Source organism: Paralichthys olivaceus, chromosome 12 (assembly GCF_024713975.1).
Source record: "Paralichthys olivaceus isolate ysfri-2021 chromosome 12, ASM2471397v2, whole genome shotgun sequence".
In the NCBI taxonomy this organism is placed as follows: Eukaryota; Metazoa; Chordata; class Actinopteri; order Pleuronectiformes; family Paralichthyidae; genus Paralichthys; species Paralichthys olivaceus.
This window is the reverse complement of record NC_091104.1, coordinates 16269936-16286777: the sequence shown is the minus strand read 5'-3', so window position 1 is coordinate 16286777 and position 16842 is coordinate 16269936. Positions and strand designations below refer to the sequence as shown.

The 16842-nt window shown below is 42.9% G+C and overlaps 1 protein-coding gene across 1 annotated transcript; it reads left to right on the top strand.

Moving 5' to 3' along the window:
* Positions 1 to 7676: 7676 nt before the first annotated feature.
* On the top strand, positions 7677 to 15604 carry LOC109627989 (synapse differentiation-inducing gene protein 1-like). Its single transcript, XM_020084832.2, has 4 exons — positions 7677 to 8144; positions 9895 to 10377; positions 14508 to 14645; positions 15313 to 15604. The coding sequence occupies exons 2-4, from the start codon at positions 9958 to 9960 to the stop codon at positions 15469 to 15471; spliced, it is 717 nt and encodes a 238-aa protein (XP_019940391.1). The 5' UTR covers positions 7677 to 8144; positions 9895 to 9957; the 3' UTR covers positions 15472 to 15604.
* Positions 15605 to 16842: the final 1238 nt, after the last annotated feature.

Here is a 16842-nt window from a genome sequence, read left to right as displayed (position 1 = left end):
GTCTAAGTGAATACATGTCTCTGGACTGACTGATGAAGCGGAAATACTCGGAGAAAACACACAGACACTGGGAGAACGTGCAAACTCCCCACAGACAATCCTGTACGTACCCAGATTCAAACTAAGACATGTCCTGCTGTGAGGTAACAGTGCTAACCACTATACCACTGTGCCACCCATAATAAGCAATGTAATGTAAGATAAATAAAAGCTTCCAAACTACTAGTTACTTCTAAACGTGAAAAAAAGCCTGATGTGACCCAGAACTTGTCATTCTGAGTCTCTCAGCTCTAATGAAGGGGAATATCAGCTATTGATAAAAAAAACAAAAAAAACATTAGTATCTCATATTGTTTTTTTATTGCTTGCTTTTCAAAGAGAAAAATCTACATGGATCTGTCTCAGCAACAGTTCGCAGTGCCACAGTAAAATAGCATGTCCACCTCTGACTCACAGTCAAGTGGGAAATAGGTCATTACGAAATGAATGAGAGATTAAAAAGGACCTGATTAAATCTCCATCCCTGCCATCACTCAACATAATGAGCACTTCAATAAAATATAGATACGCCAATGAAATATGTATATTTCCAGCAGTCCCCAGTGTTAAACTCTCTCAACTTCAGTGTCCAGCACCTCTGGAGTCGCAGGTTTATCATGACGCTCATGAATCTTTAAGTCAATGCACAGAGCTATATGGTGCACTGAGGTTCACTTTATACTTCAGACAAATAAAAGGCAGAGCAGCACATCCTCTGAGGTTTAGTGTGAGCTCTGGTTGCTCCAACTGTGACTGTGATGTTCTCATTACACCCTGCATCCTCTCCTCAAGATGAGAATAAACAGCTGACACAGTGGCAGAGCCTGTGACAACTCCAGCGGTGAACTCGGGGAGGAAGAAAATCCACAAATACCACATTTCCGATGAATTATGCATAGTGAGGCATCTATTATTCAGCCTAACAAGGCAAAGCAATGTCAATTATAGTTGCAGACATGTTGCTGCCAAGAATCAACTAGAATCAGATCATCTCACACAGTAAGCTTAATTGCAGTGCACATATTTTCCTTATAGTGTCACTTTCAGCAACTGCCATAAAAACATTTTGATTGTAATTTCTGTTTCGTGTCATTAAAATAATTCAATGATTACTCTCCCACACTAGATAACATGAGATTATTCCTTAAATGAAATGGGGGAAGATTTCTCCGACATCCTCTCCTGCTGCATCACTTTTCAGAGGATCGCTCTATTGTAGCAGACAGCTGCCGGGGTATAGATGACCAAACTAATATAGCAGAGCAGACCAGTCGTTTAAAAGAGCTTTGGAGCAATGAGCGCTCAATGGATGAGCAGTGATAGAAATTCATCTTTCTCCATCTCAGGTCCTGATGATTGCTCCTCTCCCAGGGGTTACACATGTGAGCATGATTCTCGTAGAAGGCGGGCCCCAGTCAATGCGTATCCCGTGGAGAAGTTGTGTGCCGCCATTGATGCTGAAACGATCGCGTGGCAGAGCATCATGGATTTCTGGCAGGCGGTAATTATGTCAGCATTGGTCTTTCGCCATGGAAACAAGTGTTGCAGCTCCTCCGCGTCCATTAGAGGCATTTGAAAATGAGAGGCAGGAAGGCATAGATAAATAAGCAGTTCTTCCTGACCTTTTGACACCCACAGGAAACATTGGGTTTCTTCTATTGTTCATCACTCATAGCTACGGCCACAGTGACAGTATGCACTGAAAATAGCTTTTAAATAAGGGGACAGAAGGCAGGTTGCCAAGGCTGTGATAATAAACCCACCTGAAATCACCACTCAGAGAGGAACATTACAGCAAAACATTAGGGAACGGGTGGCAATTGATTCAAATCAGCAAAGAGAAGTTTTGCAGCACATTCATAACGTAAGCCTCATCCCATGAAATCATTAATTTTACAAATCTCACTTTGGCGGAATTTTTTTTACAACTTTACACTGAAAAGGATTACGCAATCTACTCCAATCTGTACATCAGCGTTTTAGTTGTATTGTTCAAACTGTACCAAGTGATTTTTGTGCAACTGTAACACACTGATAAAGTATTTCTAGGACAGTCTTATTTCCACAGCTGCTGAATGCACAAAGGCATTATACTTTCATAAATAAACCAGTCTTTATCAGGGCTCATGAGAGCCTGCACTGCAATAGGACTGTGGAGCTAAGCTATACCACAATTAAAGACAGAGCTGCTCTCTCAGCCTCAGCAGAAAAATGTCTCCACTGCACTATCAGTATAGTGGTGTCTTCAAACCTGACAAAAGTGATGTGGCAAATGTATTAGCACACAGCTACTACTTTACATTAACAAATACGGAGCAATATTAGCTTATTTTAGAGGCATGTTTGGCTTCATCTGATTAAGGTAGCGGAAATATTCACTTTGGTTTAGCTATGTTTTGGTCCTAAATGACCCCTAAGGGAAATAGCTGGCTCTTTTGTTACTAAATGTGTTTACTAGTAGAGCATTTAGAAACTTTCTGGGCTGTTTGTTTTTCTACTCATCAGTATTCACTCAGCAGTAGAGTAAAACTCATGTTTTAGACCTTTTTTTCATAAACTGTTAATAAAAATGGAAGACGTGACTTCCTTCTCCATGTTAGTGAATTGAACATGGACTAAGCTAATTAATCAAACTACACATCAAATAAATTCTCCGAAAGATGGTTTCTGTCATTTACGGTAGTTCTTATCACACTGATGTATGTTAAAGCATTCATCTTTCCGGTAAGTTTGGTCTCAATTAGTTTTTTCATGCTATGAAAACATTGTTTGGATGCTCGCATATTTTAACTGCAGAGGGGGTCAAACTAAAAGGTTTGTAGAAACATTATTTGGCGTAAGCACATTTCTCATCCCTTTGGTTTTCAGCACTTGTCTAGCACCAGGCACAGCGTGCACGTATCGATACCAATACATTGATACCAATACGCTATACCCCAATTGAATTTAATTACCCATTGCACTATTGTCTTGTACAGTTTATCTCTATTGCACATAGTGGTCATGTTTATTTTGCTACTTTCTGGTAGACTGATTTTGAGGTGGTGGGGGGGGGTGTGCAGTGACAGGTGCAGACACCAGGTTACTGACATGATGCAAAGAGATGGGGCGGATGAGTCACCCTGACCCTCTGCAAGCTCCCTTGCTTAACCCGCAATGGCTCCGAAGCGATTACCTATTTATAACCATCCCATAGCAAGTTCCACAACCACCGACTGACAGGGCTGTGTTTTGCTCAGAAGCATATTAAAGACTAAGTCCTCTTCTGTTTCTGGTTTAATAAGTTTAATAGGAAGTCATAAAGCACAAAGCTGCAACATATGCCGGCTGGTGCTGTGACACATCAGGAGCAGCTGAACAATATCCCTGTATGTCATGGCTGGCTGACTCATCTCCTGCTTTACCTGCAAACACACTCCACAGGATTAACAGCATGCAGTTCATTAGCACTAATAATCTTTCCAATGGTAATCCTCTGAGGTATTATTCCTTTAAAAATCTTTAATCCCGTTAAAAAGGGACAGGGTGTCAGCATCAAGTCATAGCTGTTTTCTGATATCAGGTATTCTGCAAAGAATGAACACAGCTATCATATGTTTTTTTCTTTTTCTTTACTTTTTTGCAGCCAGGTCTTCTAGAGCTGCGTCACTACATCAGAGCAAATCCATCACATTAATGATCCCGGGGTCACTTCATTATTCACAGAGAGAGAAGCTCAGCTGTCCAAATAAATTATCATTGGTCTTCCATTAATGGAAGTTTTCAAATCTTGCCACAGAGGATGCCATTAATCTGCACCCAGCTTCTCTCTGGAGTGGAACGGTCGACTACTGTAGCATAGCCATGCAGCAATCTGTGAAGATGAGAAACTCCCCACTGTCCTCGTTCACTTTCCCACTGTGGGAGAAAGTGCAATTATGATTGACATTAACTACTGCGGCTCCAGGCTGGATCTCTCCCCAGTTGCACACTTTGCATTTTTCTGGGATGTGTGCTTAATACAAGTGAAGGGTACAAGCTACCAAGTGATACTTCTGTCTGATGACAAACGCCGACCTTTCCCCTTCCTGATGGAGCACTTTCAAATAATATTGCATTTGTGTGTTGGATAATTGCAAAGCCAAAAGCCTCCGGAAGCCACCCCCACATACATACACACACACACACACACATCTATTCCCCCTGAACCGGTGAACACTGTGGGCCGGCTTCCAGACGCATACTGTTAATATTCTGATTGACCGTTTGTGGAAGGACGTTGAAAAGTCACATTCCGTTCAACTTTCTAACACTTTAATGAAATTGCTTCTCATAATGTTGGCGTTCAGCAACTATTAAGTTATTCATTATGACAACCTGATGTGAGGGTCAAACTCATTTTCATTTCCCATGGATGTAACAGGGCCGTAAATTCCTTTCATCTAATGCCTGCAAGGCCTGACTTTACCAACAGACCTTAGCAAATAGCTTAAGTGAAGTGCTGTCATGTGGTTGTCAGAAATGTATTCTGCGGGAGTCGGACTCCAGCACGTTGCAGTAAACAAACTATAAAAACAGCTTCTGTTGTGCTCGTGGGCTTTTAAGCTCAATTTGCTCATTTGAGAGCAAATAGCCACTTCCTGAAGGTGAACAGCTGGATTTGTGTTTTTACCCCCACCACTTACTGACTATCTTATTCATCACTATTTCTCTCTCTGTCCCCAGTAACAGCACTCAATGCTGCCATCGTACCCTGAGCCAGGTGGTGAGAGCAAGGCGATATTTGGCTGTTGAGTTTTTCAGTTTGAGGCTTACAGCATGCAACTCCAGCCAGAACCATATGCCGAGCTTCCTCCTGCTCCATGCACCTGAACCTGCACGGCGCCGCGGGAAATTGAAGTCCCACCGTTCTTTGCAAACTGACCTCTCCGGCCAAATAGATGAGCTCCAAACACAGCACCTGGTGTCTGTGATCAAAACCAGCAGCAGAGAAGTATTCATTTTGTGAAATTAACCACAAATTATGCTGTAAATACATAAATATGAAGCTGCACAGGTGGACCACTAAGTTTTCAAACTGATTAATAGTGTATTTACAGTCTCATGAGCTGTCTCAGTGGTCAGAGGTGCTCTACTGGCATATGGTTTGTGTTTAATCAAAACAGGGAGTAATGCACAGAACGGCCATGTGGGAAAATCCGCTTAAATCCCCCCCTTTCTTTGCAAAAGCCGACTAGGCCAGATCAAATTAAGTGGTTTGATACTTTCTCTGCCAATCGGATTAGGCCGACTAATTCCCGAAGGTGTTTAAATGATTAAAGCTGTTTAATGGGTCTGAGGAAAGTTCATGATGTCAGAGTTGGCGGCGGTATCAAACAGGGCGGCAGGCAGAAGGTCAGAACAGGAGAAAAATGTAAAAGCATTTTCCTTTTCCTCTACGTCAATCAGGAGCACAGGGAAATATTTGTGTTTCTTGAAATTACAACAGCCTGTGGGGGGGGGGGAAATGCTTGACAAATAGTGCATCTGCTACATAGTGACACAGTGCCTAAATATAGAGTAGAAAATGGAGCAGAAGAAAAGGGCACAGTCAGGAGCATAAATATTCACAGTCCATCTACAGAAGTCTGGCAAACCCTCGGTCCAAGGAGAAATCCTCTCAAGCCTCCGGTTTTAGATTCAGATGCTCCTGAGCCACTTTGACACAGATCCTCATTAGAAAATGCAACTCTGAATGCTGCCGTGAAGGATGAAGCAGAAGGAAACAGAGGGGGGAAAAAAGAGGAGTAATGGATAAACGGTTACAGGCCCTCTCCTCGCCACCACCACTGCCCCCACCTCCCCTAATATACTCGTCTCCTGAGGGAGTGGTATCCATCATGGAGACGGCAGGGCTGTTATGCCACGTTGAGTCGTGCATGTGAACACAAGGTGACTCTGGAAGAGACACAGCTCATGTGTGCCCCGGCTTTTAAATGCAGCCCCATGTTTCCCCCATAAAGTGTCCATCAGCACCTTAATGCATCTCCCAGTGAAAGTGACAGAGCCTGGGCTTGCACATTATTAACTCCAGACATTTTTATGAGTGTGTGCCCCCTCTGAATAAGATATGTTCCCAGTGCTCGGTGCCTGTATATCAGTCCTCTAGTTTTTTGGAGATGCAGCTTCTGATAGGAAATGTTTTCAGTGTGTTCTTACATGAGCATCAACATCAGACTGTGTCTCTGTAAATATTGTAGTTATTATTCTCCAGTGGGATCAAAAATAAACTGGGTTTAATGTTTCCCTGTATGGAATTTATTAAGTCGCCCATTTGCAGGAATGGGAAAAACATCTGAATTAATGTTATGTAAACAATGATAAATTGTGGCGTGGAATCATAAGCAGCTTTGCGGAGTGGGATTAAAGGAGAAGAGCTAAATTGGCAGGCTCATGATAAATGCATGGGATAACTCTAAAATATTAATCAAATATAAATGTGCAATGAATTTAATAGTGGCTGATTCCTGGGCTATATTTGGAAGCAAGTCAAAGCCACATTGCAGGTTCAGAGACGTTAATGTAAAATGGCAGCGTTCCTGAAATATACAATAAGAGCTCAAATTATGCAAAGAAATTCATAGGAGAGGGAGAACTTTGTAAAAAAAAAGTTCTGTTAAGTTTCTGTTTTGTGTGCGTGAGGCAGTAAAACACATTAGTTACACAACTCCACCTGATCTCTCTCTTCTCTCCCCCTTTTCCACCCACCTCTCCTCTCACCCCAACTGAATGAGGCAGGTGGCCGCCCACACAGATTATGCATTCAAGTGTTGTCAGAGTAATCTGAAAAATTGATCCCTACTGGGAAAGTTCCCATTAACCCCAACACAAGTTGGAAACTAGGAAAATGTTGCTGACCTCATCACTTATAAAGCACACACAGTAAAAATGTTTTGGCCCAGATTCAGCCCCCATCCCACACATCCAACAGACGGCACACATGCCGTATGAAATGATGGCACTCGGGTAGTCCGCTCCTGTTTGCTAGAGCTGGGCCGCCAGAAAGCCGAAGAAATACTGCAGGTCAACCAAAGGTGCCAAAGGTCGCCTGAATTTGTTTCTCGTTATTTTGGCCACGATTTATCTCATGGGCAAGAATCCAGAGAACACCTCACCTATAGCACTGCATGTTTGCCAAAAAACTAAGAACAAGTACATTTGTTTTGGGATATTTGGGCCACTTTAGGCTGACATCCATTCAAGGCCAGCATCCTCTAACATATTACATTCAGCTCCAAATAGAAGCTTTTAATGTCAACTTGCCAAATGTTGTACAAAAACAACTTTTTCTCTGGTCTGATAAGAGGTGTCAAGTTGATTAAATGCTGTGAACACATAAATAACACGTTTTGTTTATAGCCTCCATGTTTTTTTCCCACATTCCCCAGAGCACTTGAAGCAGTCAGGTGGGAACAATGACTGCACATTGGGCTTCTCTATAACATTGTTGATCTCAGTGGCTTGATAATGATCAAATAGAATTTGGTTTTCTGGTTTAACTCAAAGTGCAGTAACTTCAGGACACTAATCTCCAGAGTGTGCAGAGTGGGAATAATGCTCCATCATGTGATCCGAGACATATTTCAGTGGCTCCCACAGCAGCTGCTCCACAGATGAAGTGTTTATGTAACGCGGAGGTAAAACAGCACCACTGGGGGTGCCAACCTGCAGCGCAGGCGACACCACTCTGAAGATTGTGGAGGAAGACAGCCGTGCAAGGCGAGCAGAGTTTGGAGATGTCAATTCCTCGGTCTGTGATGGAGTTTGCAGCGCGCACCACGCAGCCAATCCCTGTCCGAGCTGTTTGGAGCCAGAGCACAGCGCTGAGATGCTGTGCGTAAAAATCTACCTGTCAGACGCAGCAGCGGTGCCACGGCGGCCAGAGCTCAGCAAAGCAAAGTCCACTCTTCCCCCACACACAGCCGGAATAACTACACCTCTGTGCGGATATCATATGTTGCGCTGTGCTGGACTGTTTCCTGATAAAAAACTGATCATGTGAAGTAGGAAGGTGTGTCCGTCCGTCGACTCTCTGATGCGCAGAGGAACGATGCTGAGCGAACCTGCGGGAGGATTTTCAACCACAGGTAAGAGGATTCTCGCATATGTTTGTTTACGAGTGTGTAAAAATGTTCGTAGGCTGTTATCCTGCAGTAGATATGAGATTTCTATGTGATACAGGCTATAAGACGTGTGTGAGAGAAATATTGGCAATTCTTTTTTGTAATAAAAAAAACATGTGATGTCATCAAAATAATAAAATAGTCCTTTTTCGGTGTTTTTATATACAAGCACACATTAGGATATATGTTTATAAACTGTAATAAAAAGACGAAAACAGGGAGAAGAAGGGAAGAGGAGAAAGGTGGAGAGAGGAAAGAGGGAGCTCACGATCATTAATGATATATTGACTTGACCTTAACCATAATTATTACTTACGCTAAACCTTATCCCAACCTCAACTTAAACTTAAACCTTAATCTAACCTTAAACATGTATTCACCTTAATATTTAATGATTTTCTTCATGGGGACTTGCTTTTTGTCCCCATAAGGAAGATAGGTCCCAATAATGTGACAGTGTGAACTGTCTTAGGTTCCCACAACATAATACCTGGACCACACACACGTAGAGTGAGATAATAAACTGTAATAAACAGACGAAAACAAAGGGACCAGAAGGGAAGAGAGGTGAAGAGAAGGAAGAGGGAGCATAGGATCATTAATAATAGTGGAGGCTCAGTTCACACTCACATGTGCTAAGTGCCCATCTTCTCATGTCAGATGAATTATTTGTGGGGGTGGGATGTGGTTTTTGTTGTCTAATGTAGGGTGTAATGGAATTCCCTGCTACCCGCTGAGTGGCTCAGCCTCAGCAGCATGTGAGAGTGGAGACCGCTGGACACAGTGTTGGAGACTGAGAGCATGAAGACTGTGTGTGTGTGTGTGTGTGTGTGTGTGTTTGTGTGTGTGTGTGTGTGTGTGTGGGCTATGGCTCTGAGAAAATCACTACATTTTCTTGTGCGTGTTTCAACCCCTTGGCCCATTTTTCATGACAGCACATTGGATGAAAAAGCATGAAATGACTTTGACTTGATCAGCTACTTTTCCACTAAAATCCAAAATACTACACAGCTGCTTCAGGGGCTTTAGTCTTATTTCATCGTTAGACCTGGGATGGAAGATTAATTTGATCATTTAGATTAGATTTAGATTTAGATTAGTAAATGGATGTGGTCTCTGTGGGCCAAGAGCGAATGACCGCTGCCGCCGGATAGCAAATCTGCAAAACAAAATTGTTTATTCGCTTTATCAAATCTGGATGTGCTCGGATCACTCAGTCTATTGGTGGACTTGTTACCTCAACGACTGCCTCTTATAGCCTTTTACATAATTTTAAATCCGATCTTCCTCTTCAATTTTCCTACAGTTGCATTTGAAAGAATTGAGGAGTCAAGGAGACCAGTCCACAGACAAGTCAGAATAATCAGTATCCACTGTGAAATACAGCAGCACCTGCTTCCCCATGTTGTTTAATATATGCAGCTGGGAGATTTCCTTCTTTCTCTCTGCATGTTTATATGAGTCTGTGGGTGGGAAATGCAACAGTTGAACATACACAGCAGATGGTGATTTTATGGCCCACACCTCTGAGAGCTTGTAAGAGGAAAATGCTGATTGCAAGATTTCCTGCAGTGAATTCATGTCCGAAAGAAAAGCACATCATTTCTAAAAACAGCTCATGCAGAATCAGTCTATTTTCACAAGTTTTAGCCATGACTGAATAAAACTGTTCTGTCACCCTCATAAGGTTTTATCATTCTGCGCTGTTTTCCAGCTGCCAGACTGCAAAATCTCTCTCCATCGTCTGATCCGCTGGACGTCTGAACCTGCCACCGTCATGGAGAGCCTCAGCGAGCTCCAGAACCCTCTGCTGGACAAAAGACACGCGGTCCACAACGACTACCAGGGCTTCCAGTGCGACTACCCGAGCCAGCCTTACCAGGACAGCCTCATCGGCTACTACTACACCGGGACTAATGGCAAGCATAAGACTCAGCAGTTCCTGGACGCGACGTCCCTGCACCTGGCGGTGGAGGCGTTCTACAGACCAAACTTCATCCTGTGCAAAGACGACGTGAGCCTGCACAGCAAGGACTCCAAGAGCGAGAGCTTTGAGACCACGTTCACGGAGAGCAAGGACGCTGTGCTGGATGAAGTGTCTGCAGAAAATACCCTGGACAGCATTCAGGGAGAGAAAGACATGAAGATCCAGACAGTGTCGTACGAGGTGGAGGATGAGCAGGGTCCTGAGTACGAGGTCAGAGGTCACTTGTATCTTATTGTGAAGATGTAGGCACCTGATTTATTGGTCTCTACAAGCGGCATATGTTTCTGTTGTAGTCTGATTGTATGCTGAATGGGAAATATATATGCTTCCAGCTCATCACTCCTGCTGCAGGTTACAAGGGAATAATTACCATGCACATCGAAGATCAAATTGAAGCAGAGCCTTTTAGCAGTGTTTGAGTAATTTGAATCTTGAGTCACGACATGAAATTAAAGGCATTTCAAAACTCAATTGTAACTGTCAAGGCCATCCTGCTGTGTATACTGCAGTGATGCCTATATTACTTTTAGACTGCCAGTGTGATTCATGCTCATTTCTCACTCTGTCCTCCAAATTGTCAATTTACTGGAGTCTTTCAAATCTAATATCGGGGAATTGTGCGCTTTTGTTTTATAATTACATCCTAAAGAAAAAGACACATCTGATTCGATCCGTCCTGGCTGATGTTCTTCCAGGGCCTTTAACTACTCTTTCAAAAAGAAAAAAAAGAGCAAAGTCTGTTCAGAAGTGGTAAAAATCTAATTTCATCCAGGGATGCTTGTGAGACACCCAGGGCTCTGAGCTGGCACAGGAAGAAGCACAGCACTCTGACTGGGCTGATGATTGCGCCAGCGCTTGTCACTCGTAGGCCTGGTAGATAGATAGAGACATGGCAGCGACCGCCATTAATGCCATAAGTAATGCCGTGCTTTGAGGGTATTAAGCTGATGCATGGCTGCTGGATCAGGTGAGCCTGCGGCTAAAGTTATTCCATGTCAGTTGAAAAGAGCAAATGAATGTGATGAAGAGCGCTCACATGAACGCCGGGTTTCCAGCTGGAATATGAGACTTTTTACTCAGCATCTGCGTTTCTTTACATTCCCTTCCTCTGTGTGTGTGTGTGTGTGTGTGTTTCTCAGTGCTAAGATTGATAATCCTGTCGTAAGTGAAAACACACACGAGCATGCTATAGATGGATGTAGGAGAGGATATTATTACAACATATGTGTAGAGCATGTGTCGTGTGAGGAAGCATAGCGGCAGCATCAAATCATCATTGTATCAGGTCTTTCCCCATTAGACCTTTGCTTGTCTTGTTTCAGATGTGTTTAAATGTCTTATCTTATCATCTCTAGCCTCTATTTTTGCAAGAGATATAGCTGCCCGATTATCTCAAAGGACATTTAGTTCACAAAAAGATCACCTAACTGTTGCAATGTTTCCTGTGGTGCTGTAAATTGTAAAATGCTGCCACTGATGTTGTTGCTTACCACCTGAGGAGTCTGGAGCTAGAGAAAGATAGAAGGCTGGTGATCATTCTCATGCTTTTATTCAAACTTTTCAGCCCCTGACCCCCAAAATAATTGTGCTAGAGACGCGCAACCTCCATAAAACCATTTATTTGCTACTAATGCCTGTGGTGACACTGGGTGCAGTTTCTTTATGAAACTCTAAGTGACCAGCAGTAATCGAACCATGGCGAGTAAAGAGCTGCACCACCGCTTCTGCACAAAGAGCTGTTCACCTGTTTATTCAAACCAAAGACTCAGTCAGCATTGCCACGAACGTGTCCGTTGTCCCGATCAACAACGTCACTTATGTTGATGAATCCCAGCCACCCGACAGAGCACTGATCATTTGTTTATTCAAGATTAATTATATTAAAGATATTCTGTGTCCAAATCGCACCAAACGTGACACAGGACTTTCATAGACACTTAGCGATACACCTGCCAAGCATGAGGCTGTTAAGATGAACACTTCAAGAGCTATGCGAGCTGCCAGCCAGAAATTGTTTAAATTATTACATAGATTATATCTGATTTGTGGAAAGTGTCATTCTCAACCTTCCCTCTGTGCTTATCGACCCCCGAGTGGGATCCACTGCTCTATACTGTAGATCCACCAGCAGTAAAACCAACTCGGTGATGTAACTTTACAATTATAACTCCACAGCTAGTTTGTGTCAGCAGCTGTGTGACACCTGTGTGACTGAGGAAATATAAATTGCAGGTAACAAAGAAGCATGTGGAAGGTGCCCATGGGATCGTCCCTTCCACTTACAGGGTGCAGGGGTCTCTTTGTGCCCTGAAGTAGTCAGGAGAGCTGAGAGCTGTGACGATGTTGTTAAAGGCACTGCGCCCCAGCGAAAACCCCATCAGTTACGGCCTCTGGGAGTCTGTCCCAAGCCAACCGAAGTCGGTGTCCAGGAGCCTGTCAGCGGGATTGAATGCACCGGTCACTCAGGGCTGTTATCAGGTCTTTCTGCAAAGATAAAGGAGATTACTGCTGTTTGTGCTCTCTGGTTTATTCATGTGATGTCAGATTATGTGGTTATGACCAGCTGCTGTTTTGATGGATCACACCATGCTGTCCAGGTGGACTGTGCTCATAAAGCAGATAACAGGAAGCCTCGTAATCTTTTCTTGGCTGAGGTGGGTGAAAAGATGGGGTAGTAGCGCTGACTTCTTCCACTTCTCTCTTACATCTAAATCAGGTTTCTTCACCAAAACATCTCCAGATGATTATACTTGAGCCTGTTGTCTGGTAAATGTTGATGAGAGTAGATGTTAAAAGGGAGAATAGTGCCCAGTTTTCTTTCAAACCAGGTTGTCTGTTCACAATTCCTTTATTGTTTGCCTGCGTCCCTGACTCTTCTTTAATTACCTCTAAAATGGTTGCTCCAGTTCCTGCCTTACATATCGATTTCTATTTGGTGCCTTCCTCTTCCTCTTTGATTGATCCCTGCAGGCTGCAAGACTAACAAATGAAACCTGCTCTTTATGAGAGCTATTCATTTAGACAAGCATCCTCTGTGTCTCTGGGACAGTTGAGAGAAGTAAGGCCACGTCCTTGTAAAGGTCACTTTGGCAGTCACTCTGCTGTCCTCGCTGCAGGCACGATGCTCCGACAAAGTCTTAATGGAATTCGAATGGATGATTTATTAGCTCCTCTGGCTTGGAGTTGGGTTTTTTAGAATTTATTTCAGCAAGCAATCAAACAAATGAAATATTTGGTTCATATCTGAAAATTTAACTGAAAAATGCTTAATCTGAAGCAACAATTTAAATAATATGTCATGTCCAACCACTAGAGGAAGCATATAAAACAAATCCTTTTTAGCTTTGAAGAAAGAAAACCATCAAAATAAAACCAAATGAGGAGTTTGAGTATTGAGGCGCATTACTGGGAGCCTGTTGAACACCCAGTGTCTAGGTGTATGGAGCTGGGAGCATTGAGGAGAAATGATTCGGGTCTCTCATGCTCGGGACGCAATTTAGCACATAAATGACACTGTCTTCTCCGCTGTTTTCCCCTGTCACCTCGCGATGATGGAACAATCCGTTAATCCCGTGTTATCTGTCAGGCCGCTCATGGGTGTTGACAGAGGCACGAAATCCTCTCTGGCTGGCTGAGCACATCCTGTCCTGGGTGTTTGTGGAACAAGGCCAGATACAGTGGCCTTGGGTGGGGGTTGAGGTTGAGGTGTGTTGGGGGGGAGACATGAGTTGTCAAGCAGCACGTCTGTGAAGTATCTCCAAAATACACCTGACTCTCTACATGTGTCTGGCCTGACTACAGAATTATTTAGGTGTCAATCTCGGGAACAGCGATCTCAGCTCAGCTCGTATTGTAGGAAAGTAGAGCCAAACAGATATGGATTTTTGAGGGCCGATGCCAATGCTGATGTATTGGCTGATGTAAATTAAAAAAATATATTGGCAGTGATAGCAAAAACCCTGTTCGCAAAGTAATTATGTTAGACTTGATATTTTACAGTTTATCCATAAACGTAACTATAAATAACTACAAATGAAATTAAGATACAGCCAATAAAAAGAACTTGAATGCAGAAAATAGTGTTATTTTATGTCAAATGGACATCCTCTCTGCATTATTCTGTAAAATAAACGTTTTCATATCTACAAACACCAAGGTACCGATATGACTGTGAAAGGATCATACTGGCCAATTTTTATCGAACCGACTGATAAATTGGTCGCTCTGTGTACTCTCTCACAAAATGTATTTCCACTGTAAAAAAAAAAACATGCACTAAGCAGTATAATCGTTTTCTTTCCTGACATTTCAATATTCTTTATTAACCCGCTGTGTTCCAGAGTGACAGCTCCAGTGACAGTGAGAGCGAGGACAACTTCATCGTGCTGCCCCCCCGGGACTACCTGGGCCTCGCCATCTTCTCCATGCTCTGCTGCTTCTGGCCCTTGGGCATCGTTGCCTTTTACTACTCTCACAAGGTAAAGGCCCAGAGACCTCACGCCTGTCATTAACTCCAATTACACTGTATTCTGTTTAAGGTCAGTGAGCACAAGCACTCAGACAACTGCTACGGCAGCCCATTTTCCACAGCCTGACCCTCCTTGCGGTTGTTTCAGATGAGTGACCGCATACATTTTGTAGGTTCAGCCCACTTGTCAGTCTTCTGTGTTGGCTCTAGGAAACCATTAACATTGAGGGATTTGGTTCACGGCAGTGCCTTGCAATTATGTTATTAATTGTGTTCATAGCTGAGTAAGACCTCATTTGTAATTATAGCAGAATCAGAGGTTTCTTTACCATCAGCATCTTCCTTGTCCAAAAAGATCAAGCTCACGCCCTTCAACTTCAGACAAAGCACAGAATGGTGGCTTTGCAACATCGTCCAAAATAATTGCAGGGATAGTTAGAACGGAAAATAATGTGTCAGATGAATAAATAGATGCCTGGCTCGATTTTTGATAGGAAACCAAAACAACGCATTTATCACTGTCAGAGGTATAATGACCTAATTGCCATGGTAACTAATGGCTATCCCAAGAGCATTTCTTGTTTTCCCTCTTTTAACTGTGGCTCAACACCTACTCATACACTCTGTGCTGATGAGTAACACGCCGGCTCATTTCGCTCTCTGCTTTGTTTTGTCAGACGGGCAAGGCCATCGCAAAGGGAGACTTCTCCAGAGCAGGAATGAGCTCCAGAAGAGCTCTGTTCCTGGTTGCTCTCTCCATTACCATCGGGACAGGGATGTACGTGGGGGTGGTTGTGGCCCTCATAGCCTACCTGTCCAAGCCTGGACACATATAACATTGGACCCATGCAGCTCGCTTGGGGGGGGGAGACAGTCAGCAAGTGAGAGGAGGCAAGGTTGGATAGATTTTTTTTGCCCTCCCTTGAAGTCATCGTGCCTGAGCTGCTGTCGGCTGTCTGCGAATAGAAGCTGTGTGAAGAGAAACGACTGAACCAGAGAGAGAAAAGAAGTGTGGATGGAGTATTACTTAGACTGCATATTGATCTGGACTGGAGTCTTTATTTGTGGGATGCAATAAGATATTCCACCACCATCACTGGAAGAAGAAATGACAGTGCTGAAAAAAGATGACTCCTCTTCTTCAAAGACTGTTCTGGACTTACTATATTAAAAGCCAACTGAGCTAATAACAGTAACAAACTACCTACCTTTTACCACATTAGTCCTTTACAGCATTTTTATTTTACCTTTACAGTAAATATATTGTCTGTCAACACTATTACACATTGTGTACTGTCCACTTTGTAAATGAATTTCTCGGAAAAACAGTGGCTTTTTATGTTTGTTCAAGGGATATACTGTAAATCAATGCGGGCAGTAAACACAGGGAAGTGGACCCTTAACAGAGGAAGAACAAAAGTGATCGTGTCTACACAAAGCGGCCGAGCAGTGGTCAAAAGGGTTTGTTGTGTTTATTGTGTACTGTAAATTTAGTCAATAAATTCATTTGGCATGAATAATGAAACATCCCACACCATGTCTCCTCTTATCCTCTTATCCACTGCGTCTCTGTGAGGGATTTCTTAGAGCAGTGAATCCCGACCAGAGGTATTTCTGCTCCATCAGTTCTGCAGTTGCCAGGGGGCATGTGGAAAGCTCAACTAATTAACTCAAGAAATCTAAATTATACACCAAAACAATATAAACATGCAAACAGAATTACAAGTTGAGTGATGGATTTTTAGAATCGGCTTGTCATCCTGCGTACGAATGCTGCTATCTTGCCCATTTAGAACCAATAGATATCAGGGGAAGGAGCAACGATGGTAAAAGCTGAAAAAAGTAAATAGTTGAAAAAGATAGGAAGTGAAATCCGACTGTAAATAGTAAGCTAATATATTCATTACTTTAAACGATTCCAACTGTATCTTACTTTTACAGTCAAATCGTTTTTAATGAAAGTTAATGGATGAAATCATGGATATAGCAGAAAAGATCTAATCAGCGAAAAGTATTTACAAATACTGCGCCAATATACACTGATCATAATAAACTATGGTGACACCCAGGTTACACAGTAAGAACATATTTGGGACATGATGGCTGAAGTCAAGGAGGGAAAATGGAGCTCAGCTCATGGGGCTGTCAGCTGTCAGCTTTCATTTATCACTGAACAACATATGGATTGTGTTGTTAGAGACGCCTGT